The 22,392-nt window shown below is 36.3% G+C and overlaps 5 protein-coding genes and 1 long non-coding RNA gene across 10 annotated transcripts; 2 read left to right on the forward strand and 4 right to left on the reverse strand.

The window, feature by feature from the left end:
* Positions 1-8,041: 8,041 nt before the first annotated feature.
* LOC113358242 (adenine DNA glycosylase-like) lies at positions 8,042-11,209 on the reverse strand. Its single transcript, XM_026601778.1, has 7 exons — positions 10,557-11,209; positions 10,409-10,468; positions 9,801-9,920; positions 9,614-9,711; positions 8,916-9,451; positions 8,722-8,828; positions 8,042-8,461 (listed from the first exon to the last, which is right to left on the reverse strand). Exons 1-7 carry the CDS (start codon positions 11,139-11,141, stop codon positions 8,381-8,383), a joined length of 1,587 nt encoding a protein of 528 aa, XP_026457563.1. The 5' UTR covers positions 11,142-11,209; the 3' UTR covers positions 8,042-8,380.
* Positions 11,200-15,088, forward strand: LOC113358241 (general transcription factor 3C polypeptide 3). 2 transcript variants are annotated; one of them, XM_026601776.1, is made up of 2 exons: positions 11,200-11,333; positions 11,747-15,088. In XM_026601776.1, exon 2 carries the CDS (start codon positions 11,800-11,802, stop codon positions 14,575-14,577), a length of 2,778 nt encoding a protein of 925 aa, XP_026457561.1. In that variant the 5' UTR covers positions 11,200-11,333; positions 11,747-11,799; the 3' UTR covers positions 14,578-15,088. The 2 variants fall into 2 exon arrangements, with proteins under 2 accessions (XP_026457561.1, XP_026457562.1); XM_026601777.1 differs by having other exon boundaries at positions 11,259-11,333; positions 11,764-15,088.
* On the reverse strand, positions 15,084-18,625 carry LOC113358243 (inactive glucose-1-phosphate adenylyltransferase small subunit 2, chloroplastic-like). Its single transcript, XM_026601779.1, has 8 exons — positions 17,881-18,625; positions 17,172-17,768; positions 16,756-16,929; positions 16,325-16,428; positions 15,916-16,027; positions 15,662-15,760; positions 15,451-15,582; positions 15,084-15,283 (listed from the first exon to the last, which is right to left on the reverse strand). The coding sequence occupies exons 1-8, from the start codon at positions 18,100-18,102 to the stop codon at positions 15,167-15,169; spliced, it is 1,557 nt and encodes a 518-aa protein (XP_026457564.1). The 5' UTR covers positions 18,103-18,625; the 3' UTR covers positions 15,084-15,166.
* On the forward strand, positions 17,693-21,031 carry LOC113358245. The gene is made up of 3 exons (XR_003364325.1): positions 17,693-17,808; positions 18,621-18,701; positions 20,336-21,031. It is a non-coding gene; the product is annotated as an uncharacterized LOC113358245 (long non-coding RNA).
* LOC113358244 (probable serine/threonine-protein kinase DDB_G0283065) lies at positions 19,438-20,928 on the reverse strand. Its single transcript, XM_026601782.1, has 2 exons — positions 19,932-20,928; positions 19,438-19,772 (listed from the first exon to the last, which is right to left on the reverse strand). Exons 1-2 carry the CDS (start codon positions 20,892-20,894, stop codon positions 19,527-19,529), a joined length of 1,209 nt encoding a protein of 402 aa, XP_026457567.1. The 5' UTR covers positions 20,895-20,928; the 3' UTR covers positions 19,438-19,526.
* A 108-nt stretch (positions 21,032-21,139) lies between the features above and the next one.
* LOC113361952 lies at positions 21,140-22,237 on the reverse strand. 4 transcript variants are annotated; one of them, XM_026605017.1, is made up of 4 exons: positions 21,940-22,237; positions 21,747-21,828; positions 21,551-21,643; positions 21,140-21,448 (listed from the first exon to the last, which is right to left on the reverse strand). In XM_026605017.1, the coding sequence occupies exons 1-4, from the start codon at positions 22,163-22,165 to the stop codon at positions 21,385-21,387; spliced, it is 465 nt and encodes a 154-aa protein (XP_026460802.1). In that variant the 5' UTR covers positions 22,166-22,237; the 3' UTR covers positions 21,140-21,384. The 4 variants fall into 4 exon arrangements, 3 of the variants coding, with proteins under 3 accessions (XP_026460802.1, XP_026460801.1, XP_026460803.1); XM_026605016.1 differs by having other exon boundaries at positions 21,747-21,831; XM_026605018.1 differs by having other exon boundaries at positions 21,411-21,455; positions 21,747-21,831.
* Between the last annotated feature and the right edge of the window lie 155 nt (positions 22,238-22,392).

Below are 22,392 nucleotides of genomic sequence, written 5' to 3' on the forward strand. Positions count from 1 at the left end.
TTCGAGTGAATCAAAACCAATTTTGCTTCGATTGTGTCTTGTATACTTCTATAAGATCTAAGCAAATAAATAAATCTCTAACTAGTTCTTTTGAGTCATTTGAACTAGTTACGGTGAAGATGAATACGGTTGATATGAAAGTGCTCATATGGCTAACCATTTGGTTAACTACTGTTGAACCAACTAGGTGTACACGTTTAGGTATGGTTACACAAACCTAAATGAACGTGCATTTCATTTGTGTATAACAAGCTAATTTCGATCTAACGGTTGAAAGATATTAGCTAGAATCTAATTAGGTTTTCATCTAACGGTGAATATTGAATGCTTTGTTACCAAGGTAGCATTGATTGCAAACCCTGATTTGAAGACTATATAAAGGAGAACTCTGGCAACTGGGAGACCTAATCCCCACACCTCCTGTGTGATAATATTTGTATAATCTAGAGTCAATTCTCCTTTAACCTTAAGTTTCTTCTCGAGGCCCTGTAGGTTAACGACTTGAAGACTTCATTAGTATTGTGAAGCCAGACCCAACCATTTTCTCTGTAGTTGCGTGATCTGATCTTGTTGTTTCTGTCGTATTTAGTACAATTGTAAGATTGGCTCGAGATTAATTTTTCCGATAGGAAAGATAGAAAAGTAGTCACAAACATCTTTGTTTCATCGTTTTTGATTCCACAATATCTAGTTTCTCCATCATACCATTTAGATTATTGTGAGGTGATTGATAATTCTAGGCTGTTCTTCGGGAATATAAATCCGAGTTATCGATTGGTTCATGTTCACTTTGATTTATCAAAATACGGAACAAAACTCGTAGGTATTTCCGTGGGAGACAAATTTCTATTACTGTAGACTTTTCTGTGTGATATAGATTTTTTTATTAAAGTCTTCGACTTTGGGTCGTAGCAACTCTTAGTTGTGGGTGAGATCAACTAAGGGAATCAAGTGCGTAGTATCCTGCTGGGATCAGAGACGTGAGGAGCGCAACTGTACCTTGGATCAGTGTGAGATTGATTGGGGTTCAACTACAGTCCAGACCGAAGTTAGTTTGTAGTAGGCTAGTGTCTGTAGCGGCTTAATACAATGTGTGTTCTATCTGGACTAGTATCCGGGGTTTTTCTTCATTTGCGGTTTCCTCGTTAACAAAACTTCTGGTGTCTGTGTTATTTTATTCCGCATTATATTTTGTTATATAATTGAAATATCACAGGTTGTGCGTTGAATCAATCAATTGTGAAATTCGACCTTTGGTTGTTGATTGATACTTGAACAATGGTATTTGGTACCGTTCAAGTTAATTTCTCTTATATTCAATTAGACTCGCAGATTTCTATTTGCTTGAGTAAAGTATTTAATCGAGAAATTGAAATATAACTCTTTGATATACTTTTTATAAGATTGAGTCTGACTGTCTAGTTTATTCTCTTATATTGGAGTTTGTCCATACAGATTGCTAAGCGAAATATTGGGTGTGGTTGTTAGACCCCCGCTATTTCAGTTAACCTACAGGGTCTCGAGAAGAAACCTAAGGTTAAAGGAGAATCGACTCTAGTTATGCAACTAGTATCACACAGGAGATATGGGTATTAGTTTTCCCAGTTGCTAGAGTTCTCCTTTATATAGTTTCCAAATCAGGGTTTGCAATCCAAGTTACCTTGGTAACAAAACATTCAATATTCACCGTTAGATGAAAAACCTGATTCAACCAAGCTAATATCTTTCATCTGTTAGATTGAACTTAGCTTGTTACACACAAATGAAATGTACCCTCATTTAGGTTTATGTAGCCGTACCTAAACTGTACACCATGTTGGTTCACAAATAGTTAACCGAGGTTAGTCATATGATAACTCTCATATCAACCTTATTCATCTTAACCATAACTAGTTCAATTGACTCAAATGAAACTAGTTAAAGAGTTGTTCAATTGCTATATTCTCATAGAATTATACAAGAACACAATTGAAGCAAAATCGATTTGATTCACTCGAATCAATACATGAACATTATAGCCACGGTTTGCAAAGATTGCGTTCCTTATTAATAAATGTTTAAGTTCATGTACACAACCGATTTTAGAAAGTAACCCACTTAAGTATGCATACGGGTATGCGTAATTAAGTAACCGGATTTGAGTTTGGCTTGGTTTTCAAACTCAGCAGAAATTCACGGACGTGAACTTTCCACCAGTATGCGTACGGGTACGCGTACTTTAGGTAACCGGATGAGTTTGGTTTGGTTTTCAAACTCAGCAAAAATTCACGGACGTGAACTTCCGCCAGTACGCATACTTACCCAGTCCCCTTCAACCATTTTGTATACACACAAGTATGCATACTTTTGGTTCCCGGTTTTGGACTTATACACTAATGTGCGGACACACTATGCTTATATCCAAAGATGGTTACAAGATTCTAAACTCTTTATTTCAATCATTGAAACATTCTTAGAAGATGACAATAGCCGTTTTCACATACTATTAGCATCAAAGGAATTTTCAAGATATTGAAATAATCATTATCGAAACATTCCAATCCTACATCAAATGATTGTATCACACAAACCATGTAAGATGTTACTCGGTAATTTTCTCATGATATAAGATGAACTTGGTCGAAGCGAAAGCTTGCCAACACATATTTCGATAAATGTGTAAGCGAGATATACTCAGCTCGAAATCTCAAATGTGTATAGAGAAAACTATATCGTAACACGACTTATGTCTCAATATAGGAGATAGAGTAGAAATAGACTTTCCAAGTGATAGATGAGTTCAAGTCTCCACATACCTTTTGTAGAAGAAGTTTCACAAGCTCCCCTTAAGTAGTTCTTCGTCTTCAAATGATGAGCGTCGTGAAAACTAAGCTCAACTACACAATTTATGTCCTAGTCCGAGACATCTATAAATAGGCTAAAAATTAAGACTTATAGTTTTGATCACTAACATTGACAAACATGCTTGAGATAGCAACGCATGCGAGTTCGACTGGGCAGTGCTCTAAAAATATCCCCCTTTGTCAATTTTATTGACAAAATTATCAATACATATGGACTACAAAATAAATAAAAATTATAGCTTCTCATCCAAATGCTTGATCTCCTTGGCATCTTCAACACGACTCGAAATCTTCGTCACTTCCAAGTACTCCATGATCCTAAAGGTTGTAAGTTCAACATCATAGTTGTTGAAGATCTGTAGCGATAACAATGAGAAAAAAAAATGCTCTCGATCATTGTTATACAGTGTCATAGTATTATTACACAACATCAAAGTTCAATTGTATCACAACTTTGACAACAATACTATGGTGATATGTATCACTCCCCCTTAGTAAATACTTCATCTCAACATGAAAACCACTCCCCCTTACATAATGATCCGTAAACCATATGTATTTGTAGTATCACACTACACATTAATTCTCCCCCTTTTTGTCAATATAAATTGGCAAAGGTACGAAAACTAGTGGGATCCTCATGAAATTTTCACAGAGATACTTCATGACCAAAAGAGAATACCATATCAACTTATTTAGATGTCATCATAAAGCCGAAGCTAAATGCATTCATCAAGGAGTTTATAAAGATACAAGATAACCCCTTTAATACTCCACAGCCGCACTCCCCACAAAGATTTGGCAATAAAGCACAAGTTCAAAAAGAACTCTCCCCCATAAAATATCATTCCCGAAAGAACAACAAAGGCGACCTTACTTTTACAAGAAAAGAAGGATTTATTTTGGATAAAATCAAATCACATGAAAACATGAATTTGTATCCAAAATATTTAATTGAATTAACCACAAGAGAACTCATGATTAATGCAATCGAGATACACAACTAAATTAACCACAAGAAAGTGATCAATTCAATTGGTCATGCTCGTCATAAGAGAACTTACGGAGCAACAACTAAATTAACCACAAGAAAATGATCAATTCAGTTGATTATGCTCAAACATAAGAAACCTTACGGAGCAACACAGTATATGCACAAAAATGTGGATCGGAGAAGACCAATACTGCGGAATAAACAAGGATTCATTCTATTTTCCATCACTATTTACATAATGAAATATAATAGACTTAATCCTTGTAAACAAAAGTTTTATCCTTTCTTTTTATCAATATAATGACATAAAAGGCTTTAACTTTTGTATTGTCAAAAGTTCATTCTATCTTCTATCAATACTTTCATGCCGACATAATATAGATAACTTTTGAACAAGTATGGGACAGTCACAGGTTCACGGATGTGAACAGCGTATCCCATAACAATTTGCAATATAAAAATCATGAAGATTAAAATTGCAAAATCATCTTTCAAGTAACTTAGAGTTTAAATAAATAAATCCAAAAATATTGAAGATGAAAATCGTTGGACATAGCTATGTGTACTCACAATAATGGCTATTCCAAACCCTAGTTATTCTTATAAAAACACAAGAAATAAATTCTCAAAAGAAGATTTACTAGACAAATAAAAACACAAGAGTTTAAAGAAGAATTTGGCTCGTAGGAACTCTTAGTTGTGGGTGATTTGTGTAGAGTTTCATGTATATAACTTCGCATGCTATGTTTTCAATCTAAGCGACTTGAAAGTAATGATATAAAAACGCAAACAAGTCAAGTCTTGTATTACTAAACTCAAGTAAAAGGATGGTGTCTTCGTTGATGTCGATACATCTTCAGAATCTTCAGTTCTTCAGAGTAATACTTGTATGTCTCAACATTTCTAAACTTCCCAGTCTAACCTAACAAAGTTGACTCTAGTAATCTAATCAAGCGACTTTTGAGTTTTGATATTAAAGTATGACAACCAACCTTGACATACTAACCCTTGGCGGGTTCAACCGAGCAATGCTCTAACACATTGATTGGAGCAGGGGGGAATTAAGGTGATAGTAGGGAGCTTTTTGTATCTCTTTTTGATTGGAAAATTATCATCTTTATTTTGACTAGATGACGAAGTTAGGGAGCAGAAAATAATTAACCGGTGTATCAAATGGTCACGTAATTTGATTCATATAATATTGTATGGAAAATTATCGGTCATGCAAATCATGTTTCCAACTTTTGTGAATATTATCCTGTGTTTCCATTAAAGCTACTTAATTAGAAATTCAGGCCACTAGATTTTGATAATTTCTGTAGTTACTAAGGTTTTGATACATACTTTGTAGTGTCAGTTAATCTATGAAGCAACATATTATCAACAGGAAAAAAACACCTCAATCATGAGTTATTCGAATAGTCTTCTGCATATTCATTAACAGCGGTTGCCAATGTTGCATTGTAAAGGGGTGGACGAGGGAAAATTCTCACTGTTCCATAGATTATTAAATACACGTTACCATGAGGGAAAATAAAATAGAAAATTTATGAACAAAAATCATGTGGACAAGACTTGGAATTGCAGTTCAACTAATAATCTGTATATGAGAATTGATGCCTGAATAATATGGCCAAGGTTCGGATTTGTAGTTCAAGAACATCTATTAAACTCAATCGATGTTCAAGATATTAATCCACGCCCGACATAGCATGGGAACAAATCTAGTATCAAAAGAGAAGGACCATGGAATAATCAATTTTGATCCAGTAAGGACCATTAGTCAATCAAATTAATAATCAAAAACTAAAATAACAATAAGATTTAGTTTCCCACCAATGGTACTACTAAAAGCTTTTTGAAATCAAAGAAGACTTTAAATGAAGGAAATATAAGAGATTTCACCTAACTAGATTACTCTTCTGTATAAACGTGTTGGCTACCCACAAAAACGGTTAGGCAGTGTATAAAGGGATGAGTTTGTAAGAGTACAAGATCCATTAGTTTAGTGTTATGACCAAGGCTTGAGAGGGAGAAAAAATGTTTTCATTTTTGAAATTTCTCAAAGATACTCAAAGAATGTTATTTTCGAAATTACTAACAAATATCAGTTGTATTCCAACTCATAAACAGAAATCACTCTTAGTTGACAACTAATATTAGCTAGCATGTATTTATACTTTGACCAGCCATTAATGTCACACTAAAATTAGCGTTGCAAATTTAGGGTGGGAGTCCCACCTATCCATATACGTTGCAAATACGTGTTGTAATTTTTTAAAAGGGACATATGACATCCTTTTCATATCTAATTCATGCAAATGGCAGATGCGACAGGCAATATTCGTCTTAATTCATGTGCCCAATTTGATGAACTGAACCATACACCATTTTGGCCGGCCATAATGTCATCACAACATAAGTCTCACGCGATGAGTCATAATTCATAAAAAATGGCCTTCCGCATTGGACGTATCCTAAACATTTTATTTTCTTCCCTTCCCATACGCGGCTAACCATATGCGTCTGACCACATATTATGCACGGTAAGCCAATTCCGATAAAATTTGACTTGTCACATGCGATTGGTCGTATGTTCTTACCCAATGTGTCTGGAATGGTAAACCCCAAAAGCTTGGCTTGTCATATGTGACCTCTTTTATATGTCAAGACACATATGACTTGATATATGTGACTTTCATACATATATATATATATATATATATACCTTCTTTTATATGTCAAGACACATATGACTTGATATATGTGACTTTCATACATATATATACACACGATTGATTTTATGCTGCCATGAATAACTTATCATAGTGTTTAGTCAGGGATGTCTTACTTTGAATATGATTTAACATATATGTCCTGCTACATATGCTTAACCATTTCAGCACTCCCATGATTTTTTCTCTACACTTTCATAACCATCCATTATTTTACGTTGATGTCATGAAATGCAATGCCTAATTCACTTAATGCCCACATCATGCATTAGTTGTTCACTAAAGCATGTCAACTCTCGCTGAGCTTCTCATAGACTTGACATAATGCGTAAATAAATACATATTTGTTTTAGTCTGCCTATTCTTCAAAAGTCTCGCTAGTCTTGTCAGACTCATTAGTCATCAGGCATGACAAGTCACTAGTCAACTGATTGACTTGGAAAGTCTCATTTGACTTTACAATAGTAATATTTAATTCTACTAAAATTATACGAGACATCAAAGATGTCACAATGAGGGGATATTCGCTAAGGTACTGGTCTGGAGGATTACGACATGTTGTATATCAATACACAAATTACGAGAAAGTGTCTGGATGTGCGAACGATTGACAGAGTAGATGAATAGTGGGTGTGTAACCATCAGGTCCTCCTTAACAATAAGGACACGCTTTTCATCACATTCCCCACGACATCCGCTTCATTGTCACTTCACATCTTCCACTTCCTATGAGGTCAGGGTGTGCAATTACGACTCTATAAAAATAAATTTATTTAATCCATGAAAATCAGAGATAGACAAGGAGAGACAATCGCCTACCTCCAAACAAGTCTGCCACCTAATTTTCGCAAGAACTTTCTCTCAATCATACAGAAAACTCTTCGTACAACAGGAATACACGCCTATCATATCTATCAGAGTCTGGCACTCCGATCTCAACAGTTTCTCTGCTTCCCTCTCTAAATCCAACCCTTCTTTTTCCTTTTTGACGGAAGCAAGACAGGAACAACTATTTCTTGTCTTGTAAGACTTTGATCTCTCGAATCTAAAGTACTTCCACACTACATTTGTTTAGGGTTCAAATGTCTTCGCACACAAGCATCGGTTTACCCCTTCTATTTTTTACCACTATCGGTTTTTACCCCAAGACAGTGTATTGAACTGGACATTCAGTAGATCCATCAAGGTAACTAATAATTGGAATTAGTAAACAAAGCAAGCACAGAGATATCCAAGAAAGATATTATCTCATGTAAGCTCTGAAGGAATGATGTTACTAGTTGATTTTAAGGAATAGTCTCATGCTGGCCATTAGAGAAAAAGGAATAAAAACAAATAGAGATGATTTCTCAAAAACAAGAAGTAGGCATGAGGTAAGAGATTTAAAGAAAATCTGAGAAACCATGAGAAAACTCCACTAATGGAGAAAACACTTCGAATGCACTGACACCAAGATAACATCTTGGATATGATTGAATTGATCACAACACGCCTTTTACATTTCATTACACAAAAGAGTTCATATATTCTCCAGACAAACATGATAGAAAGGAATTATGCTTCAAAAAAGAAAATGATAGAAAGGAAAGAAAGAACCAGTGAGAAAGTGACACGTGAATAGTCTGTTAGTTAACAAACATAACTAACAGTATTGTAAACAGAGTGCAAGAAACTAAAGGAAACTATAACTCTAGTTAATAGATGAGAAACAAAAGGTTCTTATGATCTAGATTTTCCTCATGTCTGCAATGCATGCTTGAATAAGCGGATATCCGAATCATCATCTACTTCCAAAATTTACATAAACTTTACTTTGTTTGGGTATTTTTCTTCTTCCTGCTATATACGAGTGAGGTTTTCTGCTTGTATTGTTGAATCATATTATAAACCTGAATCAGAAAGATGCGCGTACAAGAGAAAGTTAGTGAAGCAGTAACTCAAATAGATATTTATTCGAGGAAAGCGCATAAAAGAGAGAGTTAGTGAAACCACAATAGAACTAAACGAGAAACTTGATTTGACGGAACTACAGAAGATGCAATGGTGGGGAATTGGTGTTAATAAATGTACAAAGCTTTTCCATAGAATCCTACGACGTCAGGCATCACAAAATAAGTGCAAGGATTTCATATCATTATTGCAACTTTACCTTTCGCACTCCGGATGTCAATCCCATGCCTTCAATGGCATTGCTGCTGATGCACTTCCATGCTACAGTGTCATTACCCTCTTTTTCAGACAAGATCTTCTCCTCACCTTTGTTACCACAAGAATACTTACAATAATGTTAAAATGTAAGAAAAAGCTGGCACGGGGAGAGAGAGATGTTTACAAGTGCCTTACCGTTTAGATTTATAACCAACAACTCTACATACATTCGGAGTCGAATGTGACTGAAAATGTGTATGCAATCTCCAACTTCTTCTCTTGAAATTACGTTACAATTCCTAGTATCTAGTTCAAATGACTTCTTCAAGTACTGATCCATCACTTTTCTCCTCGTACCCAAGTCACCTTCTCCATCAAAGAGCACAGATGGGAATTCCCAAAGCCCTGCAAGAAGCCCTTCCTCCGGCCTTTTTACAAGTAAAAGTCTACTGCTCATATTACTGCAGGTTCCTTTCTGGTCGTCCAATATTTCTACAACACAAACAGCAGAAAACTCGCGTCTTGGTTTTGGCTTTATAACCTTTAGAGGATAATCAATAACCTGTACTGATTGAGAATTCTTGGAGAGTGAAAACGCATGACATTGTTCTGAGATAGGACAGGAAGAGCAACTAGGGCTTGTAGGAGTGCATATGGTTGCTCCAAGTTCCATTAAAGCCTGGTTCAGATCTCCGGGTCTAAAAGGATCCACTAACTGCCCTGCCAGTTTCCTGATTTAGAAAGTAACAAAGAACATTGAGTACACATATGCTCTTTGATTTTTCACATGGTGATCTAAACTAGAAGATGGGAAACATCGCTCTTCTGTTCCCAACCACGTACAGGGCCAGGCATAGAGAAAATCATCTAAATATGCGTGTCTAGAAACTCACCAAAAGCTCTTGATAGTTTCTGATTCCTTTGGATTCGCAGAAATGGCCTTCAGCCTAGCAATCACTCTAACAACATTTCCATCAACCACTGGCACAGACTGAAATATCAAAGTTAAAGAGTTAAAGAAAAGGGAGGCAAATGTTGGCTTACTTTGTTCTTAAAGCAGATGCTAGTAGATTAATTTACCTCATTGAAAGCTATGGAAGCAATGGCCCCAGCTGTGTAATCTCCTATTCCCCGAACCTTAAGAAGCTGGGGAACTGTTCTTGGAAATTCTTCTCCTCCTTCAATCACCATTTTTGCTCCCTAATCAACATAACCACCGGATAGAGTTATCTGAGTGCAAAGGCAATTAGAGCACAGACACAATAGTAGCACTTCCATGGAGGAGAATGTTACATAAGACCTTTCCGATTCTTTCTCATATTTTTCTTTTCAATGTTAGATGAAATTGGAGTGATGCACATTTCAGCTCAATCCTCTTACAAAAAATCCTATTCATCATGAATTACCTTGAATCATTAGTTTGTAAAGCAAGTACATGTGTGCTGTAACAGAAAAATATGTAGATAAATTTCAAGCCAACAAATGCATAACAAAACATTGTTCATTAAACTCGAGGGCAAAGATACACAATGTTGACACTATGATTTCGTGAATTATGAAATGGTCCCCCAAAGCGAAATTTTGAGCAATGCAGAGAGGATGCAATTCTTTTTGTTGGATCATTAAGCTACACTTTTCTAATTAAAATAGAATCCGAGCAGGCAAAAATAAAGAGCAGCCTAACTTACCTCTAAGAGAAAGCGAGCCCGTCTATAGTACCCCAGTCCAGCCCACATCTCATTAACCTCCTACAACAACAAGAGGAAGAAACAATCAAGAATGAGATGCAAATTAAGTTTAATGAATTTACATAGGTATGCTACCAAACTTGTATACCTCTTGAGTAGCTTGAGCTAAATGTTGAAGGGAAGGCCATTTATCCATCCACCGATTGTAATAATCAATAACAGTTGCAACCTTAGTTTGTTGCAACATGATTTCAGAAACCCAAACAGCATAAGCTCTTTTAAAAGTCTGCCTTTCATCTTCTTCATCTGGTTGAATACTACTACCCCTCTTCTTCCTCCATGGCAAAACCCTCTGGTTTGCATCATACCAATCAAGTAAAGAAGCCCTAATCTTCAAAACAGTTAATTCATCAGAGAAATCTTCAATATCTAAAACACTACTCTTAGTCGGCTTCCCCGTTTGGTTAGGGTTTGTTCTGTCATTCCCTCTTTTCACCACCACTCGCCTTTTCCTCCTCTTCTTCTTCTTCTTCTCTTCCTCCTCGGAAGATGTTGAAGAATCAGTATCAGATATATTGGAAAAATTCAAACTTTTCTTCTTCTTAGATTTTCCCGCCATTGTTAACCAGTTGTTGTATTGCTGCTGCTGCTGATTCTTCAAAGTTTCAAACTCAGAATCATCTCTCAGGCTGTAGGAGCAGAGAACCTTGAGTTGGCCGTGTAAAATGACCATATTACTTACTACTTACTTTACTAAAGGCACCCGATCCTTTTTCTCTTAGGTGGTGGACCCACAAAAGAGGTTCTTTTGCTTTTCTTCTCCGCTCTGGTTCTACCCATGATGATGAGATGAACTCACGGACAAACAAATCTGCAAAATACACAGTAAGAGGTTCTGGGAAGTGATATTGAACATCCATTACAGGTATGTCTGATTCATTGTTTACTTCTGTTTCAGTCAAAACCCTTGGGTCAGGATATTTGGGAATTTTCTTGGTTGAATTTGGTTAGGGTTAGGGTTTAGTTGGCATATGCCTACTGTATCGCTCTCAATTTCTTTTCTTAAGTTGTATAAGTGCTTAATTATATGTCACGGCTTGATTAGCAGTTTTATGTGTGAATTTCACTTCCCATTATATTATTGATTGAATTCTAGCTTCAAGAGATTCAAGGTTAATCATATTCTACTCTTGTACATAACTATTTTTCGGGTAACAAATATAATTTGGTTTCATGAGACACTGTAGATTCAAGCCGTTGTCTTTATTTTATTTTGCAAAAATCCTCATTTGTTTGAGATTTATCACTATAGCTTGTTGGAATTTGTATTACTTACAGCGGAAAATATTGATTAGGAGCGTCGAGTGTTCAACTTCGTCTAGCAAACATTAATGGAAGACGAGGATACAGGGAAATCCAAGCTAGTGGCTTCTACTGAGGATCTTGAGATGGACTACATAGAAGATGAAGAAGACGTAAATAGAGACGAAGAAGATGGGAATGAAGAAGAAGAAGAAGATGGAGATGATGTATTTACACTTGCATTCCATGGGGAGATGAATCCCTTGGATTTAACAGAGGATGATGCCTTTGGAGTTCAACCCTATCAGAAATTTGAGCGGCTTGAATATGAAGCTTTGGCTGAAAAAAAGCGAAAACTGCTGAATAACCGCCCTCGTGATGCTCCTTCAAAGAAGTCGAGGCAAGAGGATGATTATGTTAGGAAAGTTGATGAGCTCATGGGAGGGATGGTTATGTGGAAAAAGTCAAAAGAGCTTAAGAGAAAGGGTAGAAAGAAGGGATCCAGAAACAAACTTAGCCCTGAAGTCACCAAGAAAATTGGTGAGGCTAATATCTTTTATGCTAAACGGCAATATGAAGAGGCAATACCTATACTGAAGGGGGTAATTATGCTTGCTCCAAATTTGTCCGAAACTTACCACACTCTTGGCCTTGTCTATGAGGAAATTGGAGATAATAAAAAGGCCATGAACTTTTACATGCTTGCTTCTCATTTGGCACCCAAGGAACATCCATCTCTTTGGAAGAGGCTTGTAGCTCTGTCTATAGAGCAAGGAAATACTGGCATGGCTACGTATTGCCTCTCTAAAGCAATAAAGGCCGATCCTGAAGATTTGGGTCTTAGATTTGATCGTGCATCACTTCACGTCGAGCTTGGTGAATATCATAAAGCTGCGGAATCATATAATCAAATAGTAGGACTCTGTCCTGAAAATGTTGAAGCACGAAGGATGGCTGCGAAGATGTTTAATAGCTGTGGTCAGGTAGAGCAGTCGATCAGCATTCTGGAAGACTACATCAAAGAGAGAATATCAGATCCACAATGGAGTGTGATTGATCTTTTAGCCACCATACTCATGGAAAATAATGAACATTTTAAGGCACTTCAGCAGATTGAGCATGCACGTACTATTCACTGCGCTAAGGAGCAGTTGCCACTGAGTTTAAGTGTTAAAGCAGGAATTTGTCATGTTCATCTTGGAAATATTGAACAGGCTGAGAATTTATTCAGGAATTTGCAAATGAAGCATAATGGAGATAACACTGGATTAATTACAGCCGTGGGAAACACATATATGAATCTGGGGCATTATGACTCTGCATTGAAGTATTATTTCATGCTAGAAGAAATGGATCAAAATGGCCACGGAGTCTTGCATATGAAAATTGCTCGGTGTTACCTATCATTAAAGGAACGAAGACAAGCTATTACGTTCTTTAATAAATCTTTGAGTACAAAGGAAATGGAGGGCGATGTTGATGCTCGCCTAACTTTGGCTTCCCTTCTTCTTGAAGAAGAAGATAAAGAGGATGAGGTGGTTAAATTGCTTTCTCCTCCAGAGGATTTGGCATCAACAACTGATACAAGCTCAATGTCTCCTAAACCTTGGTGGAGTCATCCGAAAGTTAAAATGCAACTTGCCCGTATATATCATTCTAAAGGAATGCTTGAAGACTTTGTTGAGGCAATTTTATCATCTGTTCGTGAAACACTGTTTACCGAAAGTTTGAACCAGAAAGTTCGATCAAAGAAAAGGCTCTCGAAAAGCACTCTCGATGAAAGGGTAAAATTACTGGATGATCACCACCCAGATGATGTATTTCGTGGTTTTAGACCATTAGCAGCACCGTCGGAACTGTTAAAAGCTTCTAGAGCGAAAAAGTCACTTCAAAAGAAGGCAGCTCTGAAGGAGGAGAGAAAGGCTGCTGTCATTGCAGCGGGCCTGGATTGGCACAGTGATGATTCGGATGAAGAGTCTAGGCAACAAGCACTGAGAGAGCCGCCTTTGCCAAAACTCCTAAAAGATGACGAACATTATCAGCTTATTTTAGATCTGTGCAAAGCATTGGCATCACTGCGAAGATATTGGGAAGCCCTAGAGATTATTAATCACAGTCTAAGATTAGCAGACAACATACTTCCGCTTGAGAAGAAAGAGGAGCTTCGGTCTCTTGGAGCTCAGATAGCGTACAACACTACCGATCCAACATCGGGTTATGACTGTGCAAGATTCATTGTTCAGCAGCATCCCCGCAGCTTTGCCGCCTGGAATTGCTACTACAAAGTTATTTCAAGGTTGGAGAATAGGTTGGCGAAGCATGTAAAGTTTCTGCATAATATGAGGTGCACACACACTGAATGTGTACCTCCCATGATCATTTTTGGGCATCAGCTCACCAATATCAGCCAACATCAAGCAGCTGCAAGAGAGTATCTTGAAGCATATAAACTAATGCCAGACAGTTCGTTGATCAATCTTTGTGTTGGGACTGCTTTAATCAACTTAGCCCTTGGGTTTAGACTACAAAACAAGCATCAATGTCTAGCACAAGGGTTTGCATTTCTCTTTAGCAATTTAAGACTTTCGGGAAATAGCCAGGAAGCCTTGTATAATATCGGTCGGGCGTGTCAACATGTTGGTCTGGTTACTCTAGCAGTTTCATATTATGAAAAGGTGTTGGAAATGCGGGAGAAGGATTACCCAATTCCAAAGCTTCCAAATGAGGATTCAAGTATTCAAGAAACTAAGAAATCGGGTTACTGTGACCTCCGAAGAGAAGCTGCTTACAATTTGCACTTGATCTATAAGAAGAGTGGGTCTCTGGATCTAGCCAGGCAAGTTCTCAAAGATCATTGTACTCTTTAAAGGTATTAGGTCAAAGTAATCCTCCCGATAGAAGTTCAGGATCTTCATCACGTATATGGATAGAATTTAGTTAGGAGTTGCAGATTACCTTTCAGATCATCATCCTTCTTTGGAGTTCTTCGTATTTATTTCTGGTTCAGTTATGAAAGACTTGAAATTCTCGTACTTGAGGTAAGTCCCCTGAAGTCTGTTACTTAACCTTCTATTTTTTGTTTTTGACTTGAGTTTCCTTAACCTTTCTGTTCATGTCAAACAATTGATTTGATGCGGAACTGATGGAAGTAAAATTGTCAATGACGTGGATACATTATTGAACAACTTCCACTCGGCTGATTGCATGAGGTGAAATTAGCCGAAAATTATAAAATTACAATAATGATGAAGTGAAAGAATAATTATAAATCTCGAATATTATGATATTAAGAACTAAGCTTATTTATGACATTTTAGTGATTTAAGCACTAAGCTTTTCTGAACTGTATAAGGAAAAATAATAAGATATTAATCTTTTCTATAGTTGGACTTCTTTCTTTCATTTTGTTCCCTAAATAGATAGAAATTTATATGATATTTCTGAGCGCTGTAATTCTCATAGTATGCTTCCATCTGGAATGACTGCATTTCTCAAGACAATGACTATTCCTCCACTAATAATGTACCCTAACGCTTCTCTGTTTCCTTCTTGGACATTGTCTTTATTCGTAATCTACAAACAGCCATAGCACACTATTAGTTTAGAGATGATCTAGTGGTTAGACGTAGAAAAAAATCAGGACAATCTTACGATGGACTTGTGGATGGATAGTTATATCGTTCTTTAGATTGTGCTTTGTGTCAAATAATATCAAATTAGAGACAACGATTGTTCGTTACCCTGATGTTTTTGCCAATCCTCACATTCTTATCTATTATGGCTTTTCTTATGTAAGAGTTTTCCCCAATTCCAATAGGAATGCCAATGCCAGTTCCCTCTTCTCCAATGCATTGATCTCCATATGTTGTTTGCTGGAAACACGAATAATTTGATCACAGTTTACCGCTATCCAATATAAATTTTTCGTTATAGATTTAAGATTGTTCTTACTTGGTAAATATCAGCACCCATTAATACTGAATCCTCGATCACAGTTCGATCTCCAATCCTTGTTCTTGTACCAATTACCGAACCCTTGATGTTGCAACTCTGAATATGCATATGCTTAATTTATCAGATTCAGTATTTCGTTGATGATGAAAATTTTGTACATAAAAATGAATGTGATATGGTTCTATAAATATGTATCACGTACATGTAGATATAAAAGAAAATATAAGATGGGGTAGGAGTGAGTTTCTTACATTGAGGATGCAACCACCTCCTATGATACTATCTGTTATGATAGCATCCATTATCAGAGAAGGAGGGAGACACTTCGGCAACGTGTACAAGGTAGACTCTCTATCGTAGAAGCTGTTACCGAAATAGTAGGAGTATATCACTTAGAATTTGGTAGTGGATGGTCCAATCACGAGAAAATGATATATTCAATGAAAGTGTTCTTGTATAATCACTGTCTGAGATTCATCCTTCTTAAGGTGTTTAGGGTAATATAACAGTATAAACACTTCTAGCACTTAGAAGGATAGAATATTTGAAATGTTAATTAGACAGATATATTTGGATCAGCAGATTAGAAAGTGTAAAACAAGAAAAGAAAAGAAAAGAAAAGAAAAGAAAAGAACAAAAGACTGACTTAATATTACTGACTTATATCCACTGGTCGAGTTCTTTGTGCTTTCCATACTGGCTTTGTAGAATGCTTTGATATTTGTCATATCCTCCCAGTACCCACCAAATATGTATGACTGAACCTGATATCACACATCCCAGTGAAATTAAGACATTAACATCTGTTCCAAATCTGACACTTTAGTTCCTGTAAAACACATGTTTATAATGGTGATTCATTTTTCTTGTTCCGTTTCTAACAAGGGGTTTCAAGGCCCTTACACCTCCATGTTTTATAGAATTATGCAATAGTAAAGTTAGTAATTGAAAACTCTATGTTGGAAGTGAAATATTCTGTCAAAGCAAATGAACCCAAATGAACCCAAATAGAGCAAATGAGTGCCTACTTTGTCAATCAAATATAACGTATATGTAATAAATAAAATGATAAAGAAGAAGTGTTGATTGACCTTCATTCCTATTTTGACTGCTCCTGGTATAATTTCTGTTGCCAAGTCATTGGCCATGGGGAAGTACTCTCTTAGAAGCTTTACCATTGCATCTTTCTTAATGACGTAAATACCCATGCTCCTGTAGCTACTCATGCTAATACCGTTCTTTGATTTTCTTGAGTTCTCTGCTTCCTGAATATGTATACTTCTGTTAATCATGACTTTATACTTTTTATTTTGAGAAATTAGTTGAACTTGCGAATGGGTATAATGATTATATTGATGTATGCTGCTCAGTTGTACTAATAGATTTTCTAGATTGTCATAAAAATATTTTTCGTATATTTAAAGTAACATGATGCAGACGCATGTACTAAACTAGTATGCACATAATGCAGTTTTGAAGAAATGATTAATAATCACCGAGAACTTACTGCTGTAGGATTCGGTTTCTCTGACTCTTGTTTCTCTCTAAATTCAAGAACTTCATTTTCAGAATTTACTGTGACATATCCGAAACTCGAGTGTCCATTATTAGGCTTTATGTGGTGTGCTGGAGGAGCAACAGCTAAAGTGATATCTGCATTGCTACTGCGATGGGTGGCTAAAAGGTTCTGATAGTCCATTTTATATAGATGGTGGCCAGGAAGGAGTATGAACTCAAGTGCTGAATTATGATCATCTTCCAATACCCACAGACATCTTCTCACTGCGTCAGCCGTCCCCTGAAACCAGCCTTGGTCTTCGCGGCTCTGGTATGCAGCAATGACTTCAACGTCGAAACCCTGTTTACCAACTAGTCCTGCACCAGAATATGCCCTTGAGAGGTGGGAATTAAGAGATGTCGAATTGAACTGTGTGAGAGCATATATCTTGGAAATGTTGCTGTTAATGCAATTGCTGATTACTGCATCAATAAGTCTGTAATTTGCTGCAATTGGAATAGCTCCTTCAGATCTTCGCTTTGTCAATGGATATAGCCTCTTTGATGATTCTTTCGATCCATCACCAAATACAATAGCTGCAACACTCTGTACCATCCGTCAACAAATTTAATGCACGCATTAATGAGTGAGTAACTGGTAATTAAGTTCATTAAGTTGAAATAGCTTTATGAAATAGTTTAAGGTAAGAAAACCAGACCTGACTGAGTGGTGCACACAGTGGCAGAACGTTATTGCATTTCTGTTCATCATATTGTAGTGAGTTGGATATAAAAGAGGCAGCTGTTGACGACGAAGAAGATGCAATGCAATAAGAAGAATGCAGCTTTGTTGGATGAATGCTTCTCTGCTGGCTCAAAGTAGAGATCCTTGTTATTATTGTTGCATGAGTAATATTGTTCGTCAGAGAAAGGTTCAACATAATTTCAGCACAGAGAGAGAAGAATTAACAAGAATGGTAAAAAGAAAAAACAAGCAGAAAATGGCTGGTTGGTTTGATGTAGACCAAACTCCTCTTGTAGGTTTGGTTGATGGTGCTTTGTAAGCTGAGAAAGAAAGGAAAGAGAAAATTGATAGAATAATTACCTTTCTTGCTCCTCATATATAAGCTAGCTTAACTACTTTATGATCATAGAGATGTGCAACAACGTGATTCATGCAAAGCTTAATTTACCACTGCATCTATATTTACATTCCCCTGCCATATTTAGCAATATAAGTTGAACTTTTGGGACTAATAATTTGCGCTAAACTTCTAAAGTATAACCATGTAGATTCTTTCTTGTTACGTTTGCCTAAAGTTATTTTTGATTGAAGGGTATGATTAAGTGGTTTTACTTGTACCTTATGCACAGTTTGCTTTAATTTGAAATTGATTCTTGTTGTTCATATTGTTTTTCTATTCATATCTGCACTCTAAATTTTTCTATAATGAAACAGGTTTTATTATACGATTTTCTATGTACGAGGAAAGCAGGAGTTTGAGATTGTTTTACTTTTCTTTATCGAGGTGTCTGCAAGGTATCTCTAATTCTCTATATTTGATTCTAAGTTTCTCATTTCTTCTTTTATCCTCTTTTTTGTCTGCTGTCTGAATCAATTAATAGCTTGTGTTTCTTAATTGGACAAAGAAAAGAACATGCTCTAAATTTAAGAGGGATAGTCTAGCACTATTTTGGGGAGGGGTACGTTCTGGTTCGTCAGATTCTCTACTTGTAGAGGGGTGGGGGAGTACTGTAGATAGTCCTGGCAAATCTAACTTCATATAGAAAGAACTTAAATAGAATAGATGAAGACCAGGAAGAACTTAAGAAGGGTAGAGAATATGGGTTTCAGTTGAAAGTGGTGGGGTAGAAAGTATTTTTTGCCTTTGAATCTCTCTTTAAAGAGTCAGATTGGGACCATGTTTCGATCATAAAACCTAGCTTGAATGATATCTTACTTTTTAATTATAACACATAAACAAAATTTGGCATTTGGAATGAACTCATTCTCAAGATAAGTATGTTTTCTATTTTTACTTTCACAACTTTATGCTTCTTGTTCTCTCATTGCTCTCCCACATGCACATGTTTATTTGGTTTTGTTTGCCAAAAAGAAATATCAAAAAAAAAAAAAAATCCCTTATGTTCTATATTCTACAAAAAAGAAAAAATGGTTGGTTTTGTTTATGTCTTACTTTCTAATTTTTTATTTGTATCACTTTTTCTTTAAAAAAATGACTAGGTAAATAGAAAAGGACAACACACAAACAGAAGAAAAGTAAATAAACAAGTACTAAATTGTATACTCAAGAGATGATATGTTATTAACCGGACACTTTAAAGCATTTCAATGAAGTGTTGATCACTGAAGAATACATACTGAATTCAACACAAAACGCGCAATATTTTGCATGATTATTTCTCTCCCCTGACTGTAAATTTCCTTTTCTCCTTTTTTATCTCCAGTTACAGTGGTTAGTTTGATTACTTCTACATTCATGCACACCCTACTTTGTTCGATGGCGCGTCTGATGCTGGAATGATCATGTTTACTGTTTTTGACATTTCTTGTTAAATTTGCTGCTTGATGATTTATTTCTCTTGTATCCTGTTTAGAAAGCAAAAACACTGTTAAAAATAGTGCCCCCCTTTTATTCTTCTTTATGAATAATGATGTGTATATGAAGATTTTGAGATGGAGTCGATCAAATCAATGAACGAGTGACGCAAACACAACTAAAATCACATAGAAAAGTAGCCTATTTACCTTGCTGTCCCGGAGAGCCATATCAGATGAAGTTTTAAGTATTCCTGCACTTGGTTTCTCATTGCTGATGGGTAAAGAAGAAGAGGAAGTGGAACTTTCAAACTTATCTTGGTTTTGGGCAGCCGATGACGGTGATGATTTTCTGAAACCAGCGACCTCATTGTTAATCATCAAGGAGGAGGAGGCGAATCCCCTAGCGTTTTGCTTATGACTTATTTCTCTCTCCTTATTTACAACAGCTACTGATGATAATGTTGTTGACCTTCTTGCATTCATCACCTTATCCACCATTTTACTTCCAAAGAGATTATGTGATGATTGATTGTTACTTCCTCCTGATGATGGATGATTTCTCCCTCTACTGCTCACAATTATTGTTGATGCATGCTCATTGTTTATTTCAGGCTGCTTATGATTACGTATGCTGATGGAATTTCTTCCCTTTGTCATACTTGGAGAAACTGATTGCCTTAGAGGTTTTACATGTGAATGTTGTTGATTACCGAGATGACGATCTTCATCAGTTGATGAGGATAATTTGTTTATGTTGTTGTTAAGTCGAGTCTTTGATGCAGAAGAAGATCGACTACTGGTGTTAGCGACAGTCATCGGGCGTTGATCTTGATCAGCTGACAGTGATTTTGCTGGATTATTATCATTGATAGTGCTGTTGTTGTTATATCTACTTCCCCTTGAGGCGGAGGGACGATCTTTCGCTGTACCAGTGCTCCTTAAACTTGAGGAATATCCAGATGATTGTTGTTGCCAATTGGGTCTATCCCTTGACGCAGAAGAAGAACGGGTACTAGTACTACTAGCAGTAGTCAAATTAGGAGGTGGCGTCCGATGAAGATTATCATGAATTCCTTGTCTAGGGAAATACTTATTTGATCTCGAGTTTGCTGATAATACTGAATCTTTTTCGTCCTGGTCACTAGTATTATACTCCCTTCGTCCCACCATTAAATGATCTATTTATTTTTAGATTTTGTCCCATTATTAAGTGACCTATATCACTAAACAAGAGATATTTCTAAAATTATCTTTTTAATTGATTATAAGAAATATGCATAATTTGATAGGCATGTTTATATTCGTTACATAGGTGTTTTAAAATGCTTTTCAATGGTATGAAGTTTGCGAACATCCGTGGTGTAATTTGAGAGATAAATCATTTCAAAATTTCACTAGTTATTATCTATAAGGGTATAATTGTAAAAAATGCTTAAATATACTCTTTTTCCTTGCTTGCCTTAAAAATTGTGTAAACTTAAACTAGGTCATTTAATAGTGGGACGGAGGGAGTAGATCTTTAAGAGATATATTACGGGACGTTAGGTCGTGAAAACCATAATTGTTATGACTGTTGCAGGCAGAGGTTGATGCAGGATTAGGAGCGTCACTGTTAGGTTGTGTTGATGAATTTGTTGGAGTTGCCAACAGAGAGGGCGCCTTAATCTCTGCTGCTTTTGTTGGTGATTTGGGTCGATGATTCAGCTTTGATTCTAGGTTGTTCACTGAAAACTGATCATCGCGGCTTATCATTATATATATTTACATATGAAAGAATTAATTTGAAAAGTAAAAGGATGTCATTTTTATAATCAAAAATAAATTACCCTGGTAAGAGGAGGTTGGAGAATAGGGATTTCTCTTTGAATGACGAAATTCTGGATCCATTTCCATCTCTAAAGATGGAAATAGTGGAGTTGCTGGTGGTGTTTTTAGCGTAATACGAAGAAGATAATAGAGATTAAAGATCATTTAGTATTTTTAAAAAGCACTAGTAATTCAAATTAAATTAACATTTCTTACCAATCATAATCATTCTTGCCTCTTTCTATCGGGAGTTCCATTCCGTTGATTTTTTTCGCGGAATACAGTGGATAATTACTACCTGCTGGTTTTACATAGGATCGAATATTTGAAAATTAAGCTCAGAATTAACAAAAGTAAGTAACACACTCAAGTGTTGACTGTGTTCTTAGTCGAACTATAGTAAAACTACCTGAATTTGGATCTGAAACCGAGTAATCAAGCAAATCGTGATCAGATGAAATGGGCTGAAGAAGATTATTGCTTCTCTCTTTCTCGCTTCGTTCATGGATTTCTCCAAATAGTAGAAGATCATCTGGGTCATCTCCATTTTTCCTTGGGGTTACTGTTGTTTTTGTCTCAAACATCGATCCCCATCTGCTAGTCGCACTGCTGCTGTTATTCATTCCACTCTTCATATATTATGACATGAATCAAAATTAAATTAAGACTCACAAAATTATTATAGAGATAGTCAGGTAGGGGATGACAAAGAGGTCTTGGCCGGCAGGGTACTGTATGGCATATTTCGTCCGACGCGCATTTGGCAGTTTTAGAGCAGAATATGTTCAAAATTTTATTCTACTTTTACTGGGCAACTACACCCTCTGTTTTACTGGGCAACTACACCCTTTGTCCCACTATT

This window comes from Papaver somniferum, chromosome 3 (genome assembly GCF_003573695.1).
Source record: "Papaver somniferum cultivar HN1 chromosome 3, ASM357369v1, whole genome shotgun sequence".
Classification (NCBI taxonomy): Eukaryota; Viridiplantae; Streptophyta; class Magnoliopsida; order Ranunculales; family Papaveraceae; genus Papaver; species Papaver somniferum.